General features: G+C 43.7%; 2 protein-coding genes across 3 annotated transcripts in view; one reads left to right on the top strand and one right to left on the bottom strand.

Moving 5' to 3' along the window:
- The first annotated feature begins 49 nt into the window (after positions 1 to 49).
- RPL9 (ribosomal protein L9) lies at positions 50 to 6,777 on the top strand. Of its 2 annotated transcripts, none has more exons than XM_015138160.3 (8): positions 50 to 442; positions 524 to 570; positions 655 to 770; positions 1,281 to 1,376; positions 2,214 to 2,346; positions 3,853 to 3,933; positions 4,151 to 4,267; positions 4,587 to 6,777. In XM_015138160.3, exons 2-7 carry the CDS (start codon positions 525 to 527, stop codon positions 4,255 to 4,257), a joined length of 579 nt encoding a protein of 192 aa, XP_014993646.1. In that variant the 5' UTR covers positions 50 to 442; position 524; the 3' UTR covers positions 4,258 to 4,267; positions 4,587 to 6,777. The 2 variants fall into 2 exon arrangements, with proteins under 2 accessions (XP_014993646.1, NP_001180487.1); NM_001193558.1 differs by having other exon boundaries at positions 50 to 74; positions 4,587 to 4,628.
- A 501-nt stretch (positions 6,778 to 7,278) lies between these two features.
- KLB (klotho beta) overlaps positions 7,279 to 25,858 on the bottom strand; it is a 45,501-nt gene continuing 26,921 nt past the window's right edge. Inside the window, exons 2-5 of the mRNA XM_001091413.5 lie at positions 24,399 to 24,909; positions 21,642 to 21,910; positions 11,309 to 12,452; positions 7,279 to 10,498 (exon numbers count right to left, since the gene is read on the bottom strand). Coding sequence (XP_001091413.3) covers positions 10,113 to 10,498; positions 11,309 to 12,452; positions 21,642 to 21,910; positions 24,399 to 24,909 — 2,310 coding nt within the window. The 3' untranslated portion in view covers positions 7,279 to 10,112. The remainder of the gene's footprint in view (positions 10,499 to 11,308; positions 12,453 to 21,641; positions 21,911 to 24,398; positions 24,910 to 25,858) is intronic.

The raw sequence follows: 25,858 nt of genomic DNA, 5'->3' as shown, positions 1-25,858 counted from the left end.
ACAGCCCCCCCCCCTTACGGGATACAAGTACGTAATGACGAAAGACGTTCTTTCTTTGCTGCGTCTACTGCAAGGTGAGGTTGTTACTGTGCTCGCGGGGCATTAGGAATCTGAAGCCATCTGTTCTGGGAAAGGCTGTGGCGCGGCTCCCACTCTCGGAACCTTGTCCTGTTTGTCCCCCAGCTCGGCAAGCGCCATATGAGCCTGGCGGCGCCGGATGCGAATCCTGTTTTGGGCTTTTTGGCCTATTCCCGCCCCTCAGCCTTGCCGGGATGGCGCCGCCCGGATAGAACTTCCAGGGTTGGGCTGAGCGGGAGTTCGCCTGCTGGGCCTCGTAACTCTCGCTTTGGGGCTGCTCCTTCCGGGCTGGGACGCACTGGGGCCCGCTGTCGGTGTCCCGTCCTCCAATATCGTCTCCGGAACTTCCGCCTGGCAGTCTCCGGTAGGAGTGGAGCTCTGTGCCGCGTAGTTTGGTGGAAAAACGGGCCTTGGGTCGGCCTCACCCCCAGTGTTTGTGTTTCAGAATGAAGACCATTCTCAGCAATCAGACTGTCGACATTCCAGAAAATGGTATGAGACTTGATATCTTTTTCATACATCTTTACTACACGTTCCAAGCGTTGTGTGGCCTGACGAGTGTGTTCTCTCTTCTAGTCGACATTACCCTGAAGGGACGCACAGTTATCGTGAAGGGCCCCAGAGGAACTCTGCGGAGGGACTTCAATCACATCAATGTAGAACTCAGTCTTCTTGGAAAGAAAAAAAAAAGGGTGAGGGTTTTTCTTCTGATAATTCACTTGCTCGTTGGACGGTGGTTTATAACAGCATCACATTGGTTACTTTAACAATTTTCGAATTGAGGTTCAGTGTTTTAGCTTTAAATGTTGCTGTCCAGAATACCAGCCAGTTTTCCGTTAGTGAAATTGAAAAACCAGATTCTTAACACAGCGAATTATATAAAGCTCAAATGTAGTGGTCGTCAGTGACACGTCTTAGTAGTGTTAGAAGTTCGGTTTATTTTCCTAGTGGTTGCTTTGTAAAAATCCTAGGAACCGGCAGTAGGTCTGTAACACCTGATGATTTAATTTTCCAGAAGGGAAGTTTGTTGCAACTTGTACAAAGCTTAACTTTTGGGAGGTTTTATAGGTGGTTGGATTTTTCCAGTTGAAAACCATGTGCTTTGATTAGGGTTAATTCTAGAATCTTAAAGTAATTGGGTAAGTGGTCTGTTATCTTTTAAGCCTGCATATTTCTGGAAAGAATACGTTTTTCTATTACAGCTTCGGGTTGACAAATGGTGGGGTAACAGAAAGGAACTGGCTACCGTTCGGACTATTTGTAGTCATGTACAGAACATGATCAAGGGTGTTACACTGGTAAGCAGATGAATCAGACTTCTTTGTTTTGGAAAGGGAGGTTTCTCAAACCTTTGCTTTATACAGCATAAATGTCTCTTTCAGAGAATGGGTTACGCATTTTATTTGGTGTAATACGAACTTGGCAAAAATAGGCATCTCTGGGTCTTCAAGCGATAGAGCTGAGAGCAAAGACCAGATGGGTACAACATGTTTGTTTTTTCTGTTTGGCGGTGGGGGGGGGGGGGGTTGTTTTTTTTTTGAATCAAGACTGGAGTCTCCCTGTTTTGTCCAGGCTGAGCTTAAGGGATCCTCCCACATTGGCCTACCATAGTACTGGGATTGCCGCATGAGCCACCATGCATGGCTAGATGGGTGCAGTTTTTAAAAAGTAGGCTAATGGTGAATTTTCACATCTTCCGAATTTTCTTTTTTTAAAATAGGAAATCTACAGTTGCAGTACTAAGTGGCAATCAAATCTCACCATCAGGACCCCTCGTTGGGATAGAAAATGATGTAGTTTCTGAGTTTTCTGTCTGTTGGTCCCTATTCCTTCCAACCCACCTTCTCTCCCCTCAGGATAAAAAGTTCATGCTGAAATGGTTTTCAATTCTTGGCCATGTGCTGTACCTTAGTACTACTCAGTAAATGTTAGTCTAATGTCAGACATGAGGGCTTTGGGGTTCTCATTAAAAGAGGGCAGCATTGTTCATTGAGGGCATGAGAGATAGTGAAATAAATGCCTCTGTAAGGAGCTTTACAGTCCACTGAATAGACAGAACAATGTTTATAAAGTTTGGTTCAGGTGCTATTAAAAATATTCTTCAGCATTGGTAATAGCTTGCTTATTTAATATAGGGCTTCCGTTACAAGATGAGGTCTGTGTATGCTCACTTCCCCATCAACGTTGTTATCCAGGAGAATGGGTCTCTTGTTGAAATCCGAAATTTCTTGGGTGAAAAATACATCCGCAGGGTTCGGATGAGACCAGGTATGTGCATACCCTCAGATAGAATTAAGAAATTTTTCCTTCATATTTTTTTTTTCTCCTTTTCCACTCCCAACCTCTTTCATACTTTAGTTGGCTGGTGTTTTGTGTTTGTGCTGAATAAAACCAGATTTGTTTTAGAATTCTCTTGATTACACTTGTAACTGTTGGTGCTACTTAAGGGTTTATATCATATTGATTACAATTTCAGAAAGTTGATACATTGGAGTAGTTTGTAGTGGTGGTTGTATTTAACTTGGCAAATGAAATATTTTAAAGACTTGTAATTTACAAAAGGTGTATTTATGGAGCACAATGTGATGTTTCAATACATGTATATTCTGTGGAATGACAAAATCAAGCTAATTAACACATCCATCACTCCATTTTTCTTTGTGGTAAGAACCTTTAAAATCTAAAGAGAAAACTACATGAGTAATGGTTAATAGCCTAGCTTAAATTTCAGCTCTCACTGTCCACCTTGGGCGTATCATCTCTCCGTAGCTTAAAATTGCAAACATCTTTGATTAAATGACTTAAAGTTGAAAAATAACAGTGCATGCGTAATACATAGTAAATACGGTAGGTTTAAAAAAAATTTTAAAGATTGGTGCTTTTTATCTGAGGCAGCGTCTTGTTCTGTTGCCCAGGCTGGAGTACAGTGGTGTGATCTCAGCTCATTGCAGCCTCCACTTTCGTGCTCAGGTGTTTCTCCCACCTCAGCCACCCCACTAACTGGCACTACAGGTGTCTGCCACCACACCCAGCTAATTTTTTATTTTTTGTAGAGACTGTTTTGCCACATTGCCCAGGCTGATTTCATGATTTCAAGGAATGCTATTGTGCCTGACCCCAGCCAATTTTTAAAATTTTTTGTAGAGGGAGGGTCTTGTTATGTTGTCCAGGCTGGTCTAAAGTAAGACTTGGCACAAGGCTTTGTACAACTAAATTCTGGCAAATTGAATACCTTAATTAAATCACCGAAGGAGTAACCACCGTAGGACTGTGATTCATTCAAGTAGGAACACAAATAAGATTTTGGCACAGGTAAGGCAGGTGCTGTAAAACCAAAATGGTTTTTTTGTTTGTTTTTTGAGACAGAGTCTCGCTCTGCCACCCAGGCTGGCGTGTAGTGGCACGATTTCGGCTCCATGCAACCTCTGCCTCCTAGCTTCAAGTGGTTCTCTTGCCTCAGCCTCCTAAGTAACTAGGATTATAGGCACGTGCCACCACTCCCGGCTACTTTTTTGTATTTTTAGTAGAGATGAGGTTTCACTGTGTTAGCCAGGATGGTCTTGCTCTCCTGACCTCATGATCCGCCCTCTTCGGCCTCCCAAAGTGCTGGGATTACAGGCGTGAGCCACTGTGCCTGGCCCCAAAATCTTAAGACAAGGTTCTTTTGGTGCATGGAGTTTTACATGGAATAAATTGGTGCCTCTGCAATTTAAATATTTTTTACACAGATCTAGTTTGGTGTTGATGCTATGCACATGCCCTCTCCCCTTTCAGGTGTTGCTTGTTCAGTATCTCAAGCCCAGAAAGATGAATTAATCCTTGAAGGAAATGACATTGAACTTGTTTCAAATTCAGGTTTGTATGTTTACTATTTCTAATTATGCCTACAAGATTTTATCTAAATCTTGTTGTTTAAAATACAGTATTTTGCTAATTTTTATTTGGTTAGCTTTTTAAATTGTGAAGTTAAAAAGGTAACATTCTGAAATTTTAAGTAGAGCATATAATGAAATATATTCTTTTTAAGATGGGTTAGGCTGATGTATTAATTGCTGTATCTTCTCTCCTGTAGCGGCTTTGATTCAGCAAGCCACAACAGTTAAAAACAAGGATATCAGGAAATTTTTGGATGGTATCTATGTCTCTGAAAAAGGAACTGTTCAGCAGGCTGATGAATAAGATCTAAGAGGTAAGTTCTTGTAGTGTCTTAAGTTTTATTACTGCTTTAGTTGAATGAAGCTCTAAATTTACTAAAAGACTTAAACTGGAGTTGTAGTCATAGAAAATGGAGAGTTAAGCATTCTGGAACACAGTAAATTTGACAGAATAAAAGATGGAATTGGCATGCATTTTACTATGTATAGTTTACCATGAATCAATAAGTCATAGTCCTGAGGTATGTTTTAGATCATTTAGAATATAGTACAAAACAAAAGATTAGTACTAGTACTTTTCTAGGCAAGTGTATTGATGGGAATGACCGATTTTTTTTTTTTTTTTCTGCCCAGTTATCCAGCTACAGAAAGAAGATGCCAGATGACTCCTAAGACCTACTTGTGATATTTAAATGATGCAATAAAAGACCTGTTGATTTGGAGCTGCTTAAACCTGTTATCCTTGTTAGCTAGTTTTTCTCCCTTGTGGAACAAAGAGCTTTAATCTAGTTCTTGAAGGAATAGCAAGGATATATTTTAGGCAAGAGGAATATTGTACCAGTGACAGGCAAACATGAGGCTGTTCATCATTGCATATAGAACTTTAGGAATACCCTGAAGGTGTCTAAATTTGCTGAGGCATGAATTTGAATATTTGGTAAGGCAAATGTTGTCTTAGTCATCTTTGGAAAAACAGCTGAGGAGTAGAACAAAGTGTTACAGCATCAGTTAGAAGGTGCATTTGGTTTGGTTCATCGTCTCAATAATCTTGTCCTTTACCCTCCCTCAGCCATTTACTTCCATATCCTAGAACTTGTTTTTGAAAATTGATAACCCTTCCATAATCTTTTAATTCCACGTGTCATACTTTTAAATATGGTACGAGGCCACCATAACTAGACCTAGGTCAACATGGTGACCCCCAAACCTTCCTGAATTCTACATCTCATTTGATGGAAACTGCAATTTCTAAGGCAAGATGTAACGTTCATTCTTGATCAAATGCATCAGGAAAACATGCTGAGTACCTTCATTGTAAGGTATGGTCAGATACTTCTATCAGAAAGATTAAATGACAGAAGTAGCAACCAGTTGGCATATATGTTATCTTGGATCTTACAATGTCTTGCTCAGTTGCCCAGGCTGGAATACAGTGCCATGGTCATAGCTCTGTAACTTCAAACTCCTGGACTCAAGCGATGCTCCTAGCTGCCTCAGCCTCCTTAGTAGCTAGGACTATAGGCAGGCACCGTCACGTTTGACTTTTTATTTTTTTAAAGTATGTATGGGGTCTCATGTTGCCCAGGCTGGTCTTGAACTCCTGGCCTTAAGTGTTTCTCTTTTGCCTCCCAAAGAGCTGGAACTACAGGCATGGGTCACCATGCCCTATATATTTTAGATCTTGATTCAAGTGCACCAGTTGAACATACATTAAGGAATCTTGCTGACCATGTATGTGGTTAGGTTTTTAAGAAATTTGGAGGTAATGATGAATCTAGGATTTGCTCAGAAGCTTCCGGGATGGGGTTGTAGGCAATGAATGGGATCAACATGAAGTAAGATCACATCCCCAAAAGGTTGGGAAATACGGGTCCATTAGATACAAATTTCTTACAATGCAGAAAATGAAAAACCTGCGTATTTCACCTGGGTTACTGTGACAGTCTCAACTGGTCATCTTCCCTGTATTTCAGCATCAGCCAGGGTACTGACTTTGAAATGGATTATAGCACTGCTTCAAATCCTGCAACAGGTTCTTTTCAATTTTTTCTTTTTAAAATAGTTTCCCCATTCTACCTGCAGCTGTTTTTAACTCAGTTTTTCTGACTTCTGCACTATAGCTGAACTGACCTGGCTATTCCTCGATACCAAGTCCTCTGTCATTAAGCATTTAAGTTGTCTTTTCCCTTTGGAATGCTCTCAGCTGAGCTGTGTGTCTAACTCACTTACCTTCAGGTCTATTCAGTGAATCCTGCCTTGATCACTCTATTAAAAATAGGGGACCTGCTCCTTAAACTTGTCCTACTGTCTCTTTACCCTTCTCCACTTGTTTTTGTCCATAGCATTTGTAGTTCTGATATTTACAATGTGTGTATTCGTTATATGCTTTTTTTCTGCTGGAATGTAACTTTAACAAGGATGTAATTTTGTACTCTGGTGTATTCCAACTACCTAGAACGATGGCATGTAGCTGTTTACTGAGTCGGTTCCTGGATTGCCAGGGAACTCAGTAATGGCAGTGGGACTGGAAGATGTTTTGGAAGGTATTGACAGGATTTCAAAACAGTACGAGGCTTGTGGGAGAAATTTCCAAGTGGCAATATTACAGTTGGGTGGAGATGTTCATGAGAGGATCAGCTTGTGGGTAGTAGCTGCTGTGGGAGTAAATGGGATTTCTTTGAGCATGAAATGGACTGGCATGCTGGGTCTGACCTTGATAGGATAACTTACAGGCTGGTTGTAGCTCAACTGTTTTTTTTTGTTTTTTTTTTTTGTTTTTTTTTAATTTGGGTATAATAAATGAGCCGTTGTTCCCCAGGGAAAACGTTTCTTGTCTTCTGTGTCTATGGATAAGCACTTGTGCACTATTTTTGCAGTTTTTAGATGTAGGTGTCCACATATTTTTGAGATGGGGTCTCTGTCACCCAGGTTAGAGTGCAGTGGTGCAATCTTGGCTCATTGCAACCTCTGCCTCCCAGGCTCAAGCCATCCACCTCAGCCTTCTGTGTAGCTGGGACCACAAATACGTGCCACCATATCTAGCTAATTTTTTGTAGAGAGGGTTTTGCCATGTTGCCCAAGCTGGTCTCAAACTCCTGGAGTCAAGCAGTCTGCCCGCCTCAGCCTCCCAGTCATGGGGTTACAGGTGTGAGCCACCACACGCCGGCCACATTTTTTGAGAAAATATACCCAGAAGTAACATACTAAGTTGGCACACAAACTAGGCAGAAGGGTTCAGGGGAGGCAGTCTTGGGCAGAGCCCATTTACAATGCCAAACCCATTCACATTCAGCAGTTCTTAAAATTGACCAGGTTGTTAGTTGAATTCAAGTAGTCAGCATGAACCAGTTTATTTGGAATAAATACATTGAAAATTAAACATGTCACAATGTACTGGCCTCATTTTCCAGAGGCTCTGTAAATACCATAGTTGTGATGTTTCCAGATTGTTATATTGAATATACAATAAACACAAGTTAAATTTTTCACAATACATCTCAGAAAAGCTTAAACTCGAAAGATCTTACCTGTTTGCTCCTTTCAAGAGCTATCCGTTTCTGGTTGACCTTTGATGGTTTTTAATGAGTTTATGATAAACCTGAATATTTAGTATGATAAGGGCATGAGCCAGATTAAATGCTTAACATAATTTGCTGTACATATTTGCCATTGTTTAAAAAATGTAAGGGTTTTTGGATTCTTGTGTGATGATGGCTTAAAAAGTAGTAAAATCCCCAAGTGGCAGAGGACTGTCAGTACTGGGTTAGGAATTTTATTGTTTAGGGGAGTTTGGTAAACCAGCAAGTTAGAAAAGGGGGACGTGCTTGAAGCATAAGCTCTTAATGTGAAAAAGACATAGTGAAGGTTAATAGATACGTGAACTGTGAGTACGAGATACTTTAAACAAAGGCCAGTGAGAAAGAGACGAGAAAGCAAAACCTGAAAGATAAATTCCAGGTTTTTTTAAATTCCTGTGGCCAACCATTTTTTTTCGAGGTCTTGAGAGAGGTCCATGAGTTGCTCAGTTGACACGAATTTTCCTTGGAGTTCTTGGGTCAGGGTGAATCCATGTGGCACAATGGGGAAAAAACCCAGCCAAGTGATTATTTTAAATGACTTCCTGTTTATACATAGAGTAATAAAAACAGTTGACTAGTTGTATGCATAACCTTATATACATAGAGTAATAAAAACAGTTGACTAGTTGTATGCATAACCTTAGGCACATAGTTCTCAGATGGAAATATTAATACTAAAAAATTCCTTGAAAGTCATAACCTCAAAACTGCCAAGTTTGGGGTAGTGGGTGCAGCTGGGGCAAGGAGACTAGAGGAGAGTAAAACAATTTTACTGTGTCTTTTGCCAGGCAAAATAGCAAATTGATTTCCCATCACGTTTGCATTTACTTGAATTCACTAATTGTATTTTCTTTTTACAGTATTTTGGAAACTTGTTCATTAGCAATTAGAATTTCAGTTGGGAACTGAATTTAACTTCAGACATAAGTGGACCTAGAATATAATCAAACCTACCTTAATTTACTAAGGCTTTATAACAGAAGAACATTTCCTGTGACTGTTAAGGTCTAAATTGCTGGAGTGAGCAGACAAAGACAAGTTACTGTGTGCAATGGGTGTTAAATGTAGGTTTTCTTCCTCGAATGTTTAAAATAAACTGAACAAGGCTCAAGGACAGAGTTCATTTCCCAAAATGTCAGATTATCCAAGTCAGATCTCGTAAATAACCCTAGCCCAAAAAGGTGCTATATAAAACAATTTAAACTCATTCAGACCATTAGCATTCTGAATTGTTGCTTTACTTAAGAGTATAGCAACTTCTATTCACAGAGTTGAATCTAGCTTTCCTTCATCCTGTGATCTTTCCATGAGATGAGATTTTGGAAATTACTTTTTATTATTATTATTATTTTTTTATTTTGAGAGACAGAGTCTCGCTCTGTCCCCCAGGCTGGAGTGCAATGGCGCAATCTTGGCTCACCGCAACCTCTGCCTCCCAGGTTCAAGCGTTTTTCCTGCCTCAGCCTCCCGAGTAGCTGGGATTACAGGTGCCCGCCATCATGCCCGGCTGACTTTTGTATTTTTAGTAGAGACGGGGTTTTGCCACGTTGGCCAGGCTGGTCTCGAACTCCTGACCTCAGGTAATCCAGCCGCCTTGGCCTCCCAAAGTGCTGGGATTATAGGCGTGTGCCACCATGCCTGGCCAGAAATTACATTATTTAAAAAAATCAGATCTAGTAAAAGATCACAAATTAGATATTCTGTAGGTGATTTTTTGTTGTTAGAAAAATGAAGGGCTTGATCCCCTTAAGATCAGTACTTAAGCCAGTGTTGTAACTGGCTTAGACAAGCACTACTTACCCTATTATTGTGTTTTCTTTCCATTTAGAACCACCCTGACCTAAAGGGGAAAGCACTTTATTAGAAGTGACAGAATATATATTATGTATCACTGACTATCCAGTTACAAAGTTTTGCTTTTGCTTTTTTTTGTTGTTGTTTGAGATGGTCTTGCTGTTGTCGCCCAGGCTGGAGTGCAGTGGCACAATTTCGGCTCACTGCAACCTCTGTTTCTTGGGTTCAAACAATTCTGCCTCAGCCTCCCAAGTAGCTGAGATTATAGACACCACTGCCACCACACCTGGCTAATTTTTGTGTTTTTAGTAGAGACAGGGTTTCACCATGTTGGCCAGGTTGGCCTTGAACTCCTCACCTCAGGTGATGTCCCCGCCTCAGCCTCCCAAAGTGCTAGGATTACAGGTGTGAGCCACTGTGCCCGGCCCAAAGTTTTACTTTTTAAAAATAATTTATTGTACCACAAGTAGCTATTGGTAGAGATGAAAGCTAGAGCAGAATGATGGAATACAGTTCATCAAACTTCAAGAAGCAATGTATCATGTAATCCTCATAGCTTACTGTCAGGATGAAGCCTTTATGTTTACATCCAATAACTGAATTCACTGATGTCAATGCCTAAGGGAAAGTTCTTTGAACCACACAGCAGAGACGATTGTCATCACCTTGGTTACAGCTGTATCTCAAATTGTCTTTCTATAATACAGGTATATCTCCTGTCAGTTACCAGCATATGGAACTGGAATGAATTTTTAAGCTGTCTGTGATGCAGACAAATAAGATCAGGTTAGCTGAGAACTCTCTTGCCTTTCTTTAATGGTATATGTTGTAAGTTTTTTGCTTTCCAAAACTTTCTTCTCTTTTGCCTATGAAAAATGGTGATTGATAAGAGTAGAACCAGGGTGGAGAAGAAGCAACAACCCAAGAATATCAGTGGTTTCTTCTGCACAAGGAATAAACAGACAGTGCACTCTGTGTTTTTTTGGGTCTGACTGCATCTAGAACTACTGTTCTCAGAAGGGAAGCCACTGCTGCTGATCATTTTGTTGTAAAACTGTATTGAGGATTTAGCTTTAAAATCAGATGTGAAGAATCCAAATCTGGGTTTAGATTTCTCTTCAGCCAGTTTGAATGCATAATAGCCTTTGATTCTGACTTTATCAATCAGGTATGCTGAAAAAGATCAGAAATTAACATGAATCACAAATGGACTGAAATATCTTTGAACAAGAATTTAGTTTTCATTGAAACAACCTAAAATTATGCCCATAATAAAGGTAGTGATTTTTATTGGAGGTTTTTTTTTTTTTTGACATTTATTCTTTTATGATCTATGTAAAGGAGAAGGTGAAAATGTGTATAATTTAAAGTAAATTTGTGAAACTTTGATCCATAAATAATCCAAAAACTCTTGGAGGAGAAAGCAAATTTAAGGAGCAGAGCAATGAAGGTTGTCACTTTTGTTTAAAGGGTCACAAGCAGAAAAATGTTGCCTATTTGGCCTGATTGTGAACCTCAGACGTGCTCTTGGTGCAGCCCGGGAATCACAGTTGGTTTTCCCCACTCGCTCGCTCGCTTAGGCTACCATGATGTGGTTATTTCACATTGCATGGCTGTATGGAAACATTTCATGTATCCCATAAATTTATATACCTACTATGTACCCACAAAAATTTTTTTAAAGGCTAGCAAGCATGCTGAAAATAAGTAATCCACAATAGTGACTTTATCCTGGGGGGTGAGATTTCAGGTGATTTTTAAAAAACTTTCTCCACGTGCCCAGTTTTCTATAATGGGTATGTGTTACTTTTATGATTTAAAAATTTTTCCAAAAATCCATAGGCCAGTTTTCAAGACAAAATTCAATTGACAGGACTTGGGTGCCACAAATCGGATGCCGTCAGGCACCAGCCTGCCCCTCTCATTCTTTGTTCTTGTCAGGAATCTCGCTCTGCCCTGTGTCTGAAGGGGCCCCGCCCTTACCTTTCAGCACCTCCTGAAGGTACTTTTCCAGGTAGTACTTCCGGAGCCGGTCATCCTCCAGAGCCTGGTCGTCAATGCCGCTGGCCGTGATGTAAATGTCCATGTCGCCATAGTTCCTCCGGACCCACCGCAGTAACTTGCGCACCCCCCAGGGAATCACAGCCAGGCGCGTAGGGGAGCTCAGCCGGGTGATGTCCTGCAGAAACTGGATGTCCCTGTCCGAGTCGTAGCGGCTGCCGGCCAGCTGCTCGTGCATCACGAACCTAGTGGTGAAGTGGTTGAGCGCGCAGAAGTCGACCGTGCCCTTGAGCAGCCTCCTCTCGGCCTCGGTGAGGCGCGGCAGCGCAGAGCTGGAAAGCCCCCGCCGGTGCTTGGAGGCGATGTATTCCCTCATGGCCGCGGGGTAGTCCCCGGTTTTGAAGAGCGGCTCAGCGAACCAAGCAATCTCGAACTGCAGGAAGCGCTCGGCCGCCCTCCAGTGCGAGTCAGCATAGGGGTTGGCGGGTTCCGCCCAGTCCGCGTGCAGCGACAGCGACACGGCCCCGCGCTGTGACGGCCTGAACTGCCGGTCGTAGAGGCGCCAGGCCAGGGCGTGGGCCACCAGTAGGTTGTGCGCCGCCCCGTAGGTGTCGTTGCCAGAGCGGTTGTAGATGTCACTTAGCCGATTAGGCTCGTTGATGGTGATCCAGAGCTTCACCAGGTCCCCTAGCTCCTGGAAGCACAGCCCAGCGTAGGCCTGGAAGGCCTCCACCGTCGATGGGTTCAGCCACCCGCCGGCGTGCAGCAGAGGCTCGGGGAGGCCTAGGTGGGCGTGGGTCGGATAGTACAGGGTGACCATCGCGGAGATGCCAAGCTTCAGCCCCTCACTGACCACGCATCTGTAGTACCTCAGGGCCTGTCGGTTCACCGCGGACAGGTTGCCAGTGGGAAGGACCGAGGCCCAATCCAGAGCAAACCGGTAGTGGGTGACTTTCATTCTTGCCAACATCTCAAGTTGTTTTTTGATGTTTACAAAATCTGTGCATTGAGCGGGTCGTGTTTTCAGCCTCACCCCTTCCACTCGGTGCAACAGTCTGTTGCCAGTGGCGTTCCAGACGTACAGGTAAGGATCGCTGAACTGTGGGGACGAAGCCACAGACTCGGGCTGTGAAAAACAAGCTCATTCAGGTCAAGCATGCGCTGGCAGGTGGAGGCTCAAGTGATCTGCCCACCTCTGCCTCCCAAAGTGCTGGGATTACAGGCCTAAGCCACCGCCAGGCCTCTTCCAGTCCTTGAAATCTCCCAGGGAGACCAGAAAACAGAGAAGGAGCCACACCCGGGCCCTGGCTTAGAAAACAAGTTGTTGGAGAAAACATTGGGAAGCCATTTTCCAGTTCGTTTGACTTTAAACCCCAGGTTACATGGTGGGGTTTGATGTGATTCTGTTCAAATGCATCAGGAAATTGGCTTGGTACACTCAGTTAAAAGCAATAACAAAAGATAGATTCTAAACCCTGCTATAAATTGAAGACAAAGTTGAAATTCCTGTTGTAGGCCGGGCGCGGTGGCTCAAGCCTGTAATCCCAGCACTTTGGGAGGCCGAGACGGGCGGATCACGAGGTCAGGAGATCGAGACCATTCTGGCTAACACGGTGAAACCCCGTCTCTACTAAAAATACAAAAAAATTGCTGGGCGGGGTGGCGGGCGCCTGTAGTTCCAGCTACACGGGAGGCTGAGGCAGGAGAACGGCGTAAACCTGGGAGGCGGAGCTTGCAGTGAGCTGAGATCCGGCCACTGCACTCCAGCCCGGGCGACAGAGCATGACTCCGTCTCAAAAAAAAAAAAAAAAAAAGAAAGAAAAGAAAAGAAATTCCTGTTGTAGAGATTTCACTGAGAAGAGAGGCTGGTTGACCCCAGGCACAGTTCCTAAAAGAGGCTGGCACGATAGGGTAGGCAATGACCCCTTGCATTTGCTGAATGCATATCTCTAAATTCTATTTTAAAAGTCCAGGCTGGACGCAGTGGCTCACACCTGTAATCCTAGCACTTTGGGAGTCTGAGGGGGGCAGATCACCTAAGGTCGGGAGTTTGAGACCAGCCTGACCAACATGGAGAAACCCCGTCTCTACTAAAAAAAAAAAAAAAAAAAAAAACAAAAAAAACAAAAAAAAACAAAATTAGCCAGGCGTGAAGGCGCATGCCTGCAATCCCAGCTACTCTGGAGGCTGAGGCAGGAGAATCGCTTGAACCCGGGAGGCAGAGGTTGCGGTGAGCCAAGATCGCGCCATTGCACTCCAGCCTGGGCAACAAGAGCAAAAAAAGAAAAGAAAAGGGAAAAAAGAAAAGTCCAAGCGAAATCACATTTGCATCCATCATGTTTCCCTGACCCATGTGCCTGTGAGAACATAGTATTTATTAATCCAACAGAATGCTGACACGTTTTCTATGCAAGGCGCTTGGGTTATGGGTGGAAAGGACAGTAGAATATCCCCAGAAACTCCCAAGGTTGACACTTGGATCCGACAGTGTCTCATTCTTTGTCTCTCCACGAAGGAGAGAGCCCTGGACTCCTGTTCTAGTTCTGCCCCTTTGAAACTCAGGCTTGGCAGCTATATAGTGATGGAGTAATCTCACCCACTCACAGGTGTGCTGTGAGGACTCGGTGACTCTGGGAACTCTAATGCACTGTACAAACACAATGTAGTCATGACTTGGCTTTCATTTTCCCTAGTGGCAATAATTGCCTGCTAGGCCCTTGAGTCTAAACTAAAGCAAAGCCCTTAAGAAAAACATTTCCAAATTCAAGATTAATAACGGAAAGTAAAAGTTATGTACTTGTTTTAAAGTACTTTTTTCTCCCTCATGACAGAATTTAAATACACCAGGAAAAAAACTATAATTAACCTTTGGTAAATATTTTCCCTCTAATTGTTTTTTCGTGTGTCATCTTTCATAGTTTAATTACAAAACCATATCACTGCCCATTTGCCATCTGCCAACCAGTTATCTAGAACATTAAACTAAGAGAACATTGATCATGTGAGCATGAAGTTAAATCTGTATATAATTAATTATTTGAGTAAAATCCTCCTAGCCTAGATGGCCAGTTTCAGTGTTTTGAAAACTCAGAACATGGTATTGAAAGGATGTTTATAAAAGGCAGTCTTGCTATGGGGCAAGGCAAGATCCAATAAAAATGTCTTACGTTAAAAACCTTCAGAAAGCATTAGTCTCAGCAAGCGTGTATGATTAATCTGCTGAGAGGTTGATTTTCTAGTTAAAGATGATGCATCCCAATCCCAACCCCAGCTCCCAGAGCTTGTTTCTAAAATCCCATGTCCCACCAAAAGGACCTTGTACTCCTTGGAGAAATGGCTTTTTCTAGGAGAAGAATGAGATGAAGCTGGGGCATCTTGTGCCAGAAAATAAGGAAGTGCTTAAAAACTGAAAGGGAAATGTGGAAAAGACAGGAACCGCTTGAGGGGGTCCCATTGACTAAATTAGAAACAATTTGAGCATCAAAAGGAACAATATCATAATGACAATAATGAATTACAAGACATCAAATTTAAGAGAATCCAGCTAATAAATGTAGAGGGAATAATCCGATTAGAAATTTACCATTTTGCAATCTACAAAGTAACAATTAAGGCTAATTAAGTAACAATTAAGGTTCATGAAAGAATGTTTGTTTGAGACGGAGTTTCGTTTTTGTCCCCCAGGCTGGAGTGCAATGGCACGATCTTGGCTCACTGCGTCCTCCGCCTCCTGGGTTCAAGCGATTCTCCTGCCTCGGCCTCCTGAGTAGCTGGGATTACAGGCACCTGCCACCGTGCCTGGCTAGTTTTTGTATTTTTAGTACAGACAGGGTTTCACCATGTTGGCCAGGCTGGTCTTCAACTCCTGACCTCAGGTGATCCGCCCACGTTGGCCTCCCAGAGTGCTGGGATTACAGGTGTGAGCCACTGGGCCCGGCCCGGCTCATGAAAGAATGTTAAAACCATGGAGTGAAATGTTGTTGAGGAATAGGATATTCATAGAGTCCCAAGTATCAACATCAGATTACTTCTTCTTCTTTTTTTCTTTTTTGGACAGAGTCTCGCTCTGTTGCCCAGGCTGGAGTGCAATGGTGCGATCTTGGCTCCCTGCAACCTCCGCTTCTGAGGTTCAAGTGATTCTCCTGCCTCAGCCTCTCAAGTAGCTGGGATTACAAGCCTGTGCCACCATGCCTGGCTAATTTTTTTTTTTTTTTTTTTTAAGTAGAGACAGGATTTTGCCACAATGGCCAGGCTGGTCCTGACCTCAAGTGATATGCCTGCCTTGGACTCCCAAAGTGCTGGGATTACAGGTGTGAGTCACTGAGCCTGGCCAACATCAGATTACTTCTTAATTAAAAATGGAAAAGTTACCACATGGCAAATGTCACCTTTTTTTTCTTTTTTCTTTTTTTTTGGGGGGAGTGGGGAGGAGGGACAGGGTCTTGCTCTGTCGCCCACACTAGACTGCGTCCTCGACCAAAGTGATCTACCCACATTGGCCTCTCAAAGTGCTGGGATTATAGGAGTGAACAAGTGTGCCTAGCCGCAAATGCCACCTTAACCAAGAAATCTGGTGATACTACTTCAACCACAGTAATATCTTCAGTAATGAAACAAATTGACATCATTGACCTCCTGATGTGATAAAAAGGCACATCATCTATGTAGTATTATTTCCAGAAATGGTTAACTGAGTCATTAGACTCAGAAGACAACCAGAGAAATCTATAAGCAGTTGGCCTGGACTCTTCAAACAGGGCAGTGCCATGAGGTGATTGCCCTGAATTAAAGGAGGCTAAAGATACATGACAACCAACGTTTGATCTTTGTTTGCATTCTTTTTTTTTTTTTTTTTTTGAGACGGAGTCTCGCTGTGTCGCCCAGGCTGGAGTGCAGTGGCCGGATCTCAGCTCACTGCAAGCTCTGCCTCCCGGGTTTTTACGCCATTCTCCTGCCTCAGCCTCCCGAGTAGCCGGGACTACAGGCGCCCGCCACCTCGCCCGGCTAGTTTTTTGTATTTTTTAGTAGAGACGGGGTTTCACTGTGTTAGCCAGGATGGTCTCGAACTCCTGACCTCGTGATCCGCCCGTCTCGGCCTCCCAAAGTGCTGGGATTACAGGCTTGAGCCACCGCGCCCGGCCTGTTTGCATTCTTAATCAAAGATTTTTTTAATCCATAAAGGACATTTTTGGAACATTAAAAAAATTGAATATGGATTGTATTTTAGATAGCGTTGAGTCAATGTTAAATTTCCTGGGAATCATAAGAATGTCCTTGTTCTTAGGAAATACATGCTGAGATATTTTGGGGTGGAGTATAATGATGTCTGCAATTTATCGAAAGTTTATGAAAGAGAGAGGCAGAGGCCGGGTGTCTCACGCCTGTAATCTCAGCACTTTGGGAGGCCGAGGTGGGTGGATCATGAGGTCAGGAGTTCGAGACCAGCCTGGCCAAAATAGTGAAACCCCGTCTCTACTAAAAATACAAAAAATTAGCTGGGCGTGGTGGCAGGCGCCTATAACTTGGGAGGCTGAGGCAGGAGAATCTCTTGAATCCGGGAGGTGGAGAGAGAGAGAGAGGGAGAGAGGCAGAATTGAAACCAATATGGCAGCATGTTAACAGTCAGTCTTGATGAAGGGAATATGCATTTCTATTGGATAAGTTCGAAATTTTTCAAAGTAAAACGTTGGAGGAGAAAAGAATGCTAAGAGGCTAGGGAAAGTAAGACAGAAATGTGCAAAGTTAGGCTTAGTAATTTTTTTTTTTTTTTTGAGACAGGGTCTTGCTCTGTTGCCCAGCCTGGAGTACAGTGGCACGATCACGGCTCACTGCAAACTTCACTTCCTGGGCTCAAGTGATACTCCTGCCTCAGCCTCCCGAGTAGATGGAATGATAGATGGAATTACAGGCCCACACCACCACACCCAGTTTTTTTTGTAGAGACAGGGTTTTTCCATATTGGCCAGGCTGGTCTCAAACTCCTGAGCTCAAGTGATCCTCCCACCTTGGCCTCCCAAAGTGCTGGGATTACAGGAGTGAGTCAGCATGCCCGGCCTGGCTAAGTAATATTTTTCAAGTATTACTTTAATTTTGTCAGTCTCCCTATAGAGGACATCTAGTTTTCTGTGTACACAGTGTCTATTCATATATTTATTGGCTGATTTTTCAAAAAGCACCGTAATTTTTCTTGGCAAACCAGTCATCCTTATTTATTTATTTATTTATTTATTTATTTATTTATTTATTTAGGTTTAGGCTACCCAAATGAAGCAGTGGGAGTAGAGAAGGAACAGAAATCTATAACTGGTTGTAACCAGTAAGTTGTAAACACCAGTGCACTCGGATCAGCCTTATCCTCATTCTTAATCCGAGTGGTTCAAGTGAAGCTGGCTCCTCGCTGGGCTCCAGAGACGAGCATGAAACCCAGACCTGACAGATCACAGAACCGCTTTGCCTGACCCCGTGGTCAGTTCTTGCTCTGAAATGTAGAAGGGGCAGACATTCACAGTATCTAAGGAACAGGTGGGTTTTAGCTGAAGCAGGAGCTTGTAGGTTGGGTCTCCCATACAGGCAGGCAAAGGAACTCTTATATCTCCTGGGGTCTTTCTTTGCTAGGTCTGGAATTTTGAAAAATATAAACTCAATTGAAGTGATAGGGAAAAAGACATTTTTGGAACACTTAGCAAAATCTGAACATGAATAGTATTGAACTCTCCTGCCTCTGCCATGTGAAGGAAGAGGCAGGAACTGGCTCTGGAGGGGACACAAGCTGAAGATGAGACACTGTGTTTATTCTGCTCTCTATACCTTTCCCCCTTCATCACCCTGAGCTCTCGCTAAAGTCTTGTTTAAATATCCACAGGGAGCTGGGTGCAGTGCCTCACACCTGTAATCCCAGCACTTTGGGAGTCTGAGGCAGACAGATTGCTTAAGGCCAAGAGTTCGAGACCAGTCTGGCCAACATAGTGAAACCCTATCTCTACTAAAAATACAAAAATTAGCTGGGCACAGTGGCAGGCACCTGTAATCCTAGCTGCTCTGGAGGCAGAGGCAGGAGAATCGCTTGAATTCAGGAGGCAGAGATTGCAGTGAGCTGAGATCACACCACTGCACTCCAGCCTGGAAGACAGAGTGAGACTATTTCAAATAAATAAATATCCACAGCTGGGCACGGTGGCTAACGCCTGTAATCCTAGCACTTTGGGAGGCCGAGACAGGTAGATTGCCTAAGCTCAGGAGTTTGAGACCAGCCTGGACAACATGGTGAAACCCTGTCCCTACTAAAATACAAAAAATCAGCTGGGCAGGGTGGCAGGCGCCTGTAATCCCAGCTACTCAGGAGGCTGAGGCACGAGAATTGCTTGAACATGGGAGGCAGAGGTTGCAGTGAGCCAGGCAACAAAGCAAAACTCTGTCTCAAAAATAAATAACTATGGCCAGGCACGGTGGCTCACGCCTGTAATCCCAGCACTATGGGAGGCCAAGGCGGGCGGATCACGAGGTCGGGAGATCGAGACCATCTTGGCTAACACAGTGAAACCCCATCTCTACTAAAAATATAAAAAATTAGCCGGGTATGGTGGCAGGCACCTGTCGTCCCAGCTACTCGGGAGGCTGAGGCAGGAGAATGGCATGAACCTGGGAGGTGGAGCTTGCAGTGAGCCGAGATCGTGCCACTGCACTGCAGCCTGGGCGACAGAGCGAGACTCCATCTCAAAAAAAAAAAAAAAAAAATTAAATAAATAATTATATAAATATAAATAAATGTCCACAGGGGTTGAGATTCATAACCTGAGAACTTTGCTAATTCATGGTTTGAACCCTTTTGTCTGGTCTCAATCCTTGTACATCTTGTTGTCTTTCCATATGCTTCTATTAATAGAATACAGGCATGTCTGGGCACGGTGGCTCACTCCTGTAATTTGGGAGGCTGAGGCAGGCAGATCACTTGAGGCCTGGAGTTCAAGACCAGCCTGGCCAACATAGTGAAACCCCATCTGTACTACAAATACAAAAATTAGCTGGGCGTGGTGGTGGGCACCTGTAATCCCAGCTACTTGGGAGGCTAAGGCAGCAGAATTGCTTGAATCCAGGAGGCAGAGGTTGCAGTGAGCCAAGATCACACCACTGAACATCAGCCTGGGCAACACAGTGAGACTCCGTCTCAATAAAGAAAAGTAGAGAAGAGAAGAGAAAAAAGAAAAGGAAAGGAAAGAAAAGGAAAGGAAAGGAAAGAAAAGAAAAGAAAAGAGAAAGCCAGGCACAGTGGCTCACGCCTGTAATCCCAGCACTTTGGAAGGCCGAGGTGGGTGGATCACCTGAGGTCAGGAGTTTGAGACCAGCCTGGCCAACTTGGTGAAACCCTGTTTCTACTAAAAATACAAAAATTTGCCTGGGCGCGGCGGCTCATGCCTATAATCCCAGCATTTTGGGAGGCCAAGGTGGGTGGATAACCTGAGGTCAGGAGTTCGAGGCCAGTTTGGCCAACATGGTGAAACCCCGTCTCTACTAATAATACAAAAATTAGCCGGGAGTGGTGGCACATGCCTGTAATTCCAGATACTTGGGAGGCTGAGACAGGACAATTGCTTGAACCCAGGAGGCGAAGGTTGCAGCAGTGAGCCAAGATCCTGCCATTGCACTCCAGCCTAGGCGATGAGCAACAAGAATGAAACTCCGTCTCCAAAAAAAAAAAAAAAGAAAAAGAAAAATTTGCCAGGCATGGTGGCAGGTGCCTGTAATCCCAGTTACTTGGGAGGCTGAGGCAGGAGAATCATTTGAACTGTGGAGGCGGAGGTTGCAGTGAGCCAAGATGGCACCATTGCACTCCAGCCTGGGCAACGGAGTGAGACTCTGTCTCAAAAAGAAAAAACAAAACCAAAAACAATGCAATAGTGTGGTATTGTGAAGTCTTAAAGCATAGTGGTTGGAAGACAGACCTAGGTAACTTGGGCAAGTTATGTAACCGCCCCCTAAATTTCAGTTGCGTTGCCTGTAAGATGAGGGTTTTAACATTAAGTAGGTTGGATGGAGTGGCTTGCACCTGTAACCCCAGTACTTTGGGAGGCTGAGGCAGGATGTTTGTTTGAGCCCAGGAGTTCCAGACCAGTCTGGGCAGCATAGTAAGACTCTGTCTGTACAAAAAAATCAAAAATTAGCTGGGCATAGTGGCGTGAACCTGGAGTCCCAGCTCAAGGTTGAGGTGGGATGATCACTTGAGGCCAGGAGAGTGAGGCTACAGGGAGCTGTGATTGTGCCACTGCACTCCAGCCTGGGTGACAGAGCAAGATCCTGTCTCAGAAAAAAAAAAAAAAGGTGAAGTAGAGAGAACGTGCATACATAGCAGTTAAATGACTGTGCATCTGGAAGCTTGAAGAAGGGATGTTAACAGTTCTGCCAGCGCTCGTTATCTCAGCAAGTTGATAGGTCTCACTTTCCTCCCCTGCAAAATGAAGGATTTGGAATGGGAGGTCTTTAAGGTCTCATCTGGCTCTAAAAGGTGATTTCTTGATTTCCAGGTAGCATAGTTAAAATAATAATAAAACTAAAAGGCGATCTCATTCATTCACCTGGTTCTAGAAGACGAGCACCTGCCAGGTGCCAGGCACTGCCCTAGTGAGGCATATAGCAGGCATCAAAGCCTCAGGCATTTCTGCTCTTATGCAGCTTGCATTCTAGTAGGGGAAACAGGTGATAAGTATGGAAAATGTGGAAAGCACAAAGTATGTCAGGTGGTGGCGAGTACGCTACAGAAAAGCAGGAAAAGAGGAAGAGAAGTGATAGGAGGATGGTTTTTGGAGTGGAGGGAAGCCTTATCGAGGAGATGACTTTTAAGGACAGCTGAATGGGGTGAGGAATGAGACGTGTGGGAAGGCTCCACTGGGATATAGAGACCTCAGAAGGCAAATTACCCAATTCTGTGAAACAGCAAGAATCAATTAAACAAGGCGCTGCTAATAATTTGCTTTTGGCAAAACAAAAATCTAAAAACAAATTTCCTATCATTTTGACATTACTATTATAACAAAAACCTGACACAGAAATGACAGTAAGTTCCCTCTAGACTGTATGCTTCTTGAGGGCAGCCTCTTCACCTCTCCATCTCCATCACCAATTATGAGTTCTGGCCCATGAAAGGCTCTCAGCATCTATTTACTTCTTTTTCTCCCTTCTCTTTCCCTAGCTCTCCTTCATAATCTCCATACAATTGTGGTATTTGATATTGTCTGACAGCTATCTCTCAGCTGTCATTGAGTAAATGAAATAGTGTGTGCTGTTTGCCCCAGTTTATGGTAATTTGGAAGTAACCACTTACCTTAAGAACAGACTCAGTGACACCCCAGGAGAAGTCACAGGGAAACTGGCCCTGCACATCTGGCGTGGCCTCTTTTAAAGAAAAACCATTTTCTCGTATGATCTGCTTGTAGTAGTGTGCCGAAGACTTAGGTTTCCGCTCTTTTTGTTTACTGTTAAAATCCACATAAAATAATCCTCGGCGGATGGTGTAAGCATCCTGCCATTCAAAGCCATCCAGCAGAGACCAGGCAGTATAACCAAACACTCGTATTTCATCTAACCTTATTGCTGCACAGAGAAAAGAAAGCAGAGATGTTCAGAGGCCTAAACATTCTAGTTCGTGTTTACAATTTCACTAACGTGCCAGAGGGCAGCATATTGTAAAACGAACCTTTCCCCTAATTTTCAGGTCTGCTGTATCAAATAGAAAATTCATGTTTATACTTCAAAAGTGGCAATTATTTTCATCCAGACTGGTATCTCCTGATCCCCCGACTCCCACTTGGACCAAGTGAATGTCACAGTTAAAGGATCACACCTTAAATACTCCTGAGACTTGGTGTGCAAATCTGTGTCAGAGGGCATGGTAATTTCCAGAACTCTTTGGGATCAATGCATATGTCTGCTCATGACCAAGAGTTTCTTATTTCAAGTCTGAGTTGGTTCTTGTTTATGGATAAGCTATTAATTCTAGGAAACTATCCAGGCCAAGAGTTTCTAAGAAATGTGTTCAACAGGCCCTGGTTCTAGTCTATAGCTGCTGTCGGGCCCTAAGGGGAGGTGGAATGGTAACACCTGGGGCATGGACACCCCTTCTGCCCAAGGAGTTTCTAAACATCTGCTTTTAGAATTGACGTAAATGAATGTAGACATAAGGAGGTAAAAGAAGAAAAGTGATGTAAGAGAATGGGAACTGGCTGAGCTAAGGAGCAGGGTGCTGAGGCGCTTACCCTGCTATGCTCTAGGGAGCATGCTATTGGGCAAGTTTCTTGGCCTCAGTTTCCTCATTTGTAAACAAAAAAGATTGGAAAATAGGATCTCTAAGGACCTTTCTAGCTTTAAATCTCTTATTCAGTAACTTGTAGGAATTGTGTAAAAATGAAATATGAAAATCAACAGACTGGGCACGGTGGCTCATACCTGTAATCCCAGCACTTTGGGAGGCTGAGGTGGGTGGATCACCTGAGGTCAGGAAACACAATGAAGCCTCGTCTCTACTAAAAATACAAAAATTAGCCGGGGATGGTGGCGGGCACCTACAATCTCAGCTACTCAGGAGGCTGAGGCAGGAGAATCACTTGAACCCAGGAGGTGGAGATTGCAATGAGCCGAGATTGTGCCATTGTACTCCAGCCTGGGTAACAAGAACAAAACTCCATCTCAAAAAAAGAAAAAAAAAAAAAAGAGAGAGAAAAGAAAATCAACAGCAGCAGTCCAAACAACAAATACCCAAATTAGCCCTGAATCCTTTTTTCTTTCTTAAAAGATTTCACTGCCCTCATAGAAATGCCTCCTCATCTCTGCATTTTTGGGATTTTTGTCAATGACATTCTTTTCCTTAAATGAGGAAAATCCAGGCCAAGAGTTTCCAAGAAGATAAATATGTTCAACAGGCCCTGGTTCTAGTCTATAGCTGCTGTAGGGCCCTAAGGAGAGGTGGAACGGTAACACCTGGGGAGTGCACACCCCTTCTGCCCAAGAGCATGGCATTTGACCCAGACCCTGTAGGCAGAGCCCTCAGCCTTGGCCCCCACGTGCATGGCCTGTAGCTGGGCGTGGCTCGGTTCCATGCTGTTCCTTCCTGCAACTTGGGGCGGCAGGGTCTGGTTCTCCTCCAGGACCCTCCCTGAAGGCTCTCTCCAGCGGCACCTAGGATTTTCTTCCTGGCTTGTGACTTTTAAAGAGAGCAACAGAATTTTAGAAAGATCCACAGAGAATTCCTTAATATGAGAGTGAAATAGAGCCCAACTCCAGGGAACAGAACCATTGTAACCTCAGCTTGTCTTCTGCTCTATTGTTTCTGTTAGCCACCTGTAGATGTCACTACTTGAGTAATAGAGTAAGGAGTGAGGGGCTAAGTGGGGGCCAAAAGTCACTGGGAGCAATAGAAGCAACTCATTTTGTCTTCAGACCTTTTCATCATATCTTCGTGTAATAGAGTATAAAGATCACAATTTCAAGAAACACTTTCAACATCTCAGAATAAAGTACTACTGTGAGGAAACTTTAAGCATACCTCTTTTAGCACTATGTCCTTTATAAAGAATGAAACGCATCTTCTTGCCAATTAAGGATGTAGCTCTAGTCTGAAAGGATTCTGTTCTCAAACTTTTATTTAAAAAAGAACATGGGAATAACATGAAAAAGTTCTGTCAACATTGGACAATACAATGGCTGGGTGTGGTGGCTCATGCCTGTAATCCTGGCACTTTGGGAGGCCGAGGCAGGTGGATCACCTGAGGTCAGGAATTTGAGACCAGTCTGGCCAACATGGTAAAACCCCGTCTCTATTAAAAATACAAAACTTAGCCGGGCGTGGTGGCGGACACCTGTAATTCCAGCTACTCAGGAGGCTAAAGCAGGAGAATCACTTGAACCTAGGAGGCAGAGGTTGCAGTGAGCCAAGATGGTGCCCCTGCACTTCAGCCTAGGAGACAGACAGAAACTCCATTTCAAAAAAAACTGCCCAACAATAATAGTTATATATTCAAAGGTGATTTTAAATATCCTGCAAATTTTTAGAATTTTTGAAAAATTAAGCAAGTGTACAACCAACCTTGAAGCACCTGGCTGAGGAAATTCTTCATCATGTAGATGGCTGTGGTGTCTTCTGTTTTCACATGACTGTCTGTGAACCAGCCATTCTCAGCAATCAAGATTCGAGGGTTGTTGTATTCCAGTTTAATCCAGTTCAGTGCTTCTCTTAAATTGAGTGAAACATTTTGCCCCATTTTAGCCATGGTGTTTAGGGGCTTGAAGTTGTTGGGTCCAAAAGAAAAGGCAAAGAAATCAGCTGTGCCTCTCACCTCATTCTTCTCTGCTTCAGAGAAAAGGGGTAGAATGGAGAGCAACTTCTTTTTCATCCCTTCTGGATAGTCGCCATCCCCATGGATAGGGTTGGCAAACCATCCAAGCACAGAAACCATGGACTGTTGACATTTGAGTATATCCATCGTGTTTTCCGACCGGTTTGGCTCGATCCAGTGAGATCCCAATGTGATCGATAACCAACCCTTCTGATGTGGGCGGAAATGTGTGTTGTAGTTATGCCAAATTTTCGAGTGAGCCTAAAAGAAGAAAATATTATTGATCTTTGTTGTCCTCACTTACAAGAGCTGTAACGTGGCTGGTAAATGGTCTTTTCATGGATAAAATGAATGCAGCATAGAGTGATTCAGGGGAAAGTGCCAGGGAGCCCCGATGACCTCAAAGTCTGTTCTCTATGCCCCTGGTGCTTCCAACCTAAAGTTTCTGCTACAGGAGAGCTGGAGGCTGGCAGAAAGCCTAGTCTAGGCTCTTATTTTCCCTCTGCCTGGCTCCCTTCCCAGGTCCTCTTAGGGTTTGCTCCTCTACACAAGAAGACACAGAGTAGTGATTTTTTTTTTTTTTTTTTTGAGATGGAGTCTCACTCTGTTACCCAGGTTGGAGTGTAGTGGTGCGATCTCAGCTCACTGCAACCTCCGCCTCCCAGGTTCAAGCAATTATCCTGTCTCAGATTCTTGAGTAGCTGGGATTACAGGTGCACACCACGACGCCCGACTAAGTTTTGTATTTTCAATAGAGACAGAGTTTCACCATATTGGTCAGGCTGGTCTGGAACTCCTGACCTCAGGTGATCCACCCTCCTTGGCCTCCCAAAGTGTTGGGATTACAGGAGTGAGCCACCGCGCCCGACCCAGAGCAGTGATCTTTCACCATTCTACAGAATCTTCCTTTGGTCCTAATTTAGAAGTCCAGGAAAACACAGGCCCTGAACCTATAAATGAATAATAATGGAGCTCACCTCCTAGGGATGTTGTGAGAATTGAGTGAATTAACCTGTGTGAACTGCTATAGAATCATGCCTGGCACAGAGTAAGCTCTGTATAAGCCTTAGCTATTATTGCTATGATTATTAAAGGGTGGTTGGTACTGCCCACAGCAGAAGACCAATGGAAAAAGTGTGAGCTTTGGGGTCAGCACACCTAGGCTTGAAGTTCACGTACTTATTGTGTAACCTGAGGCAAGTCACTTAAC

The sequence above is a fragment of the Macaca mulatta genome, chromosome 5 (genome assembly GCF_049350105.2).
Source record: "Macaca mulatta isolate MMU2019108-1 chromosome 5, T2T-MMU8v2.0, whole genome shotgun sequence".
NCBI lineage: Eukaryota > Metazoa > Chordata > Mammalia > Primates > Cercopithecidae > Macaca > Macaca mulatta.
The sequence above is the reverse complement of the archived record's forward strand: the minus strand, read 5'-3'. Positions and strand labels throughout refer to the sequence as shown.

Bases quoted from the DNA above. Each gene is read 5' to 3' on its own strand.
- RPL9 (XM_015138160.3), top strand. From the start codon at position 525: ATGAAGACCATTCTCAGCAATCAGACTGTCGACATTCCAGAAAATG. The intron at 771-1,280 runs GTGAGGGTTTTT...TTTCTATTACAG, and splicing joins TTGGAAAGAAAAAAAAAAGG to CTTCGGGTTGACAAATGGTG. The intron at 1,377-2,213 runs GTAAGCAGATGA...TATTTAATATAG, and splicing joins TGATCAAGGGTGTTACACTG to GGCTTCCGTTACAAGATGAG.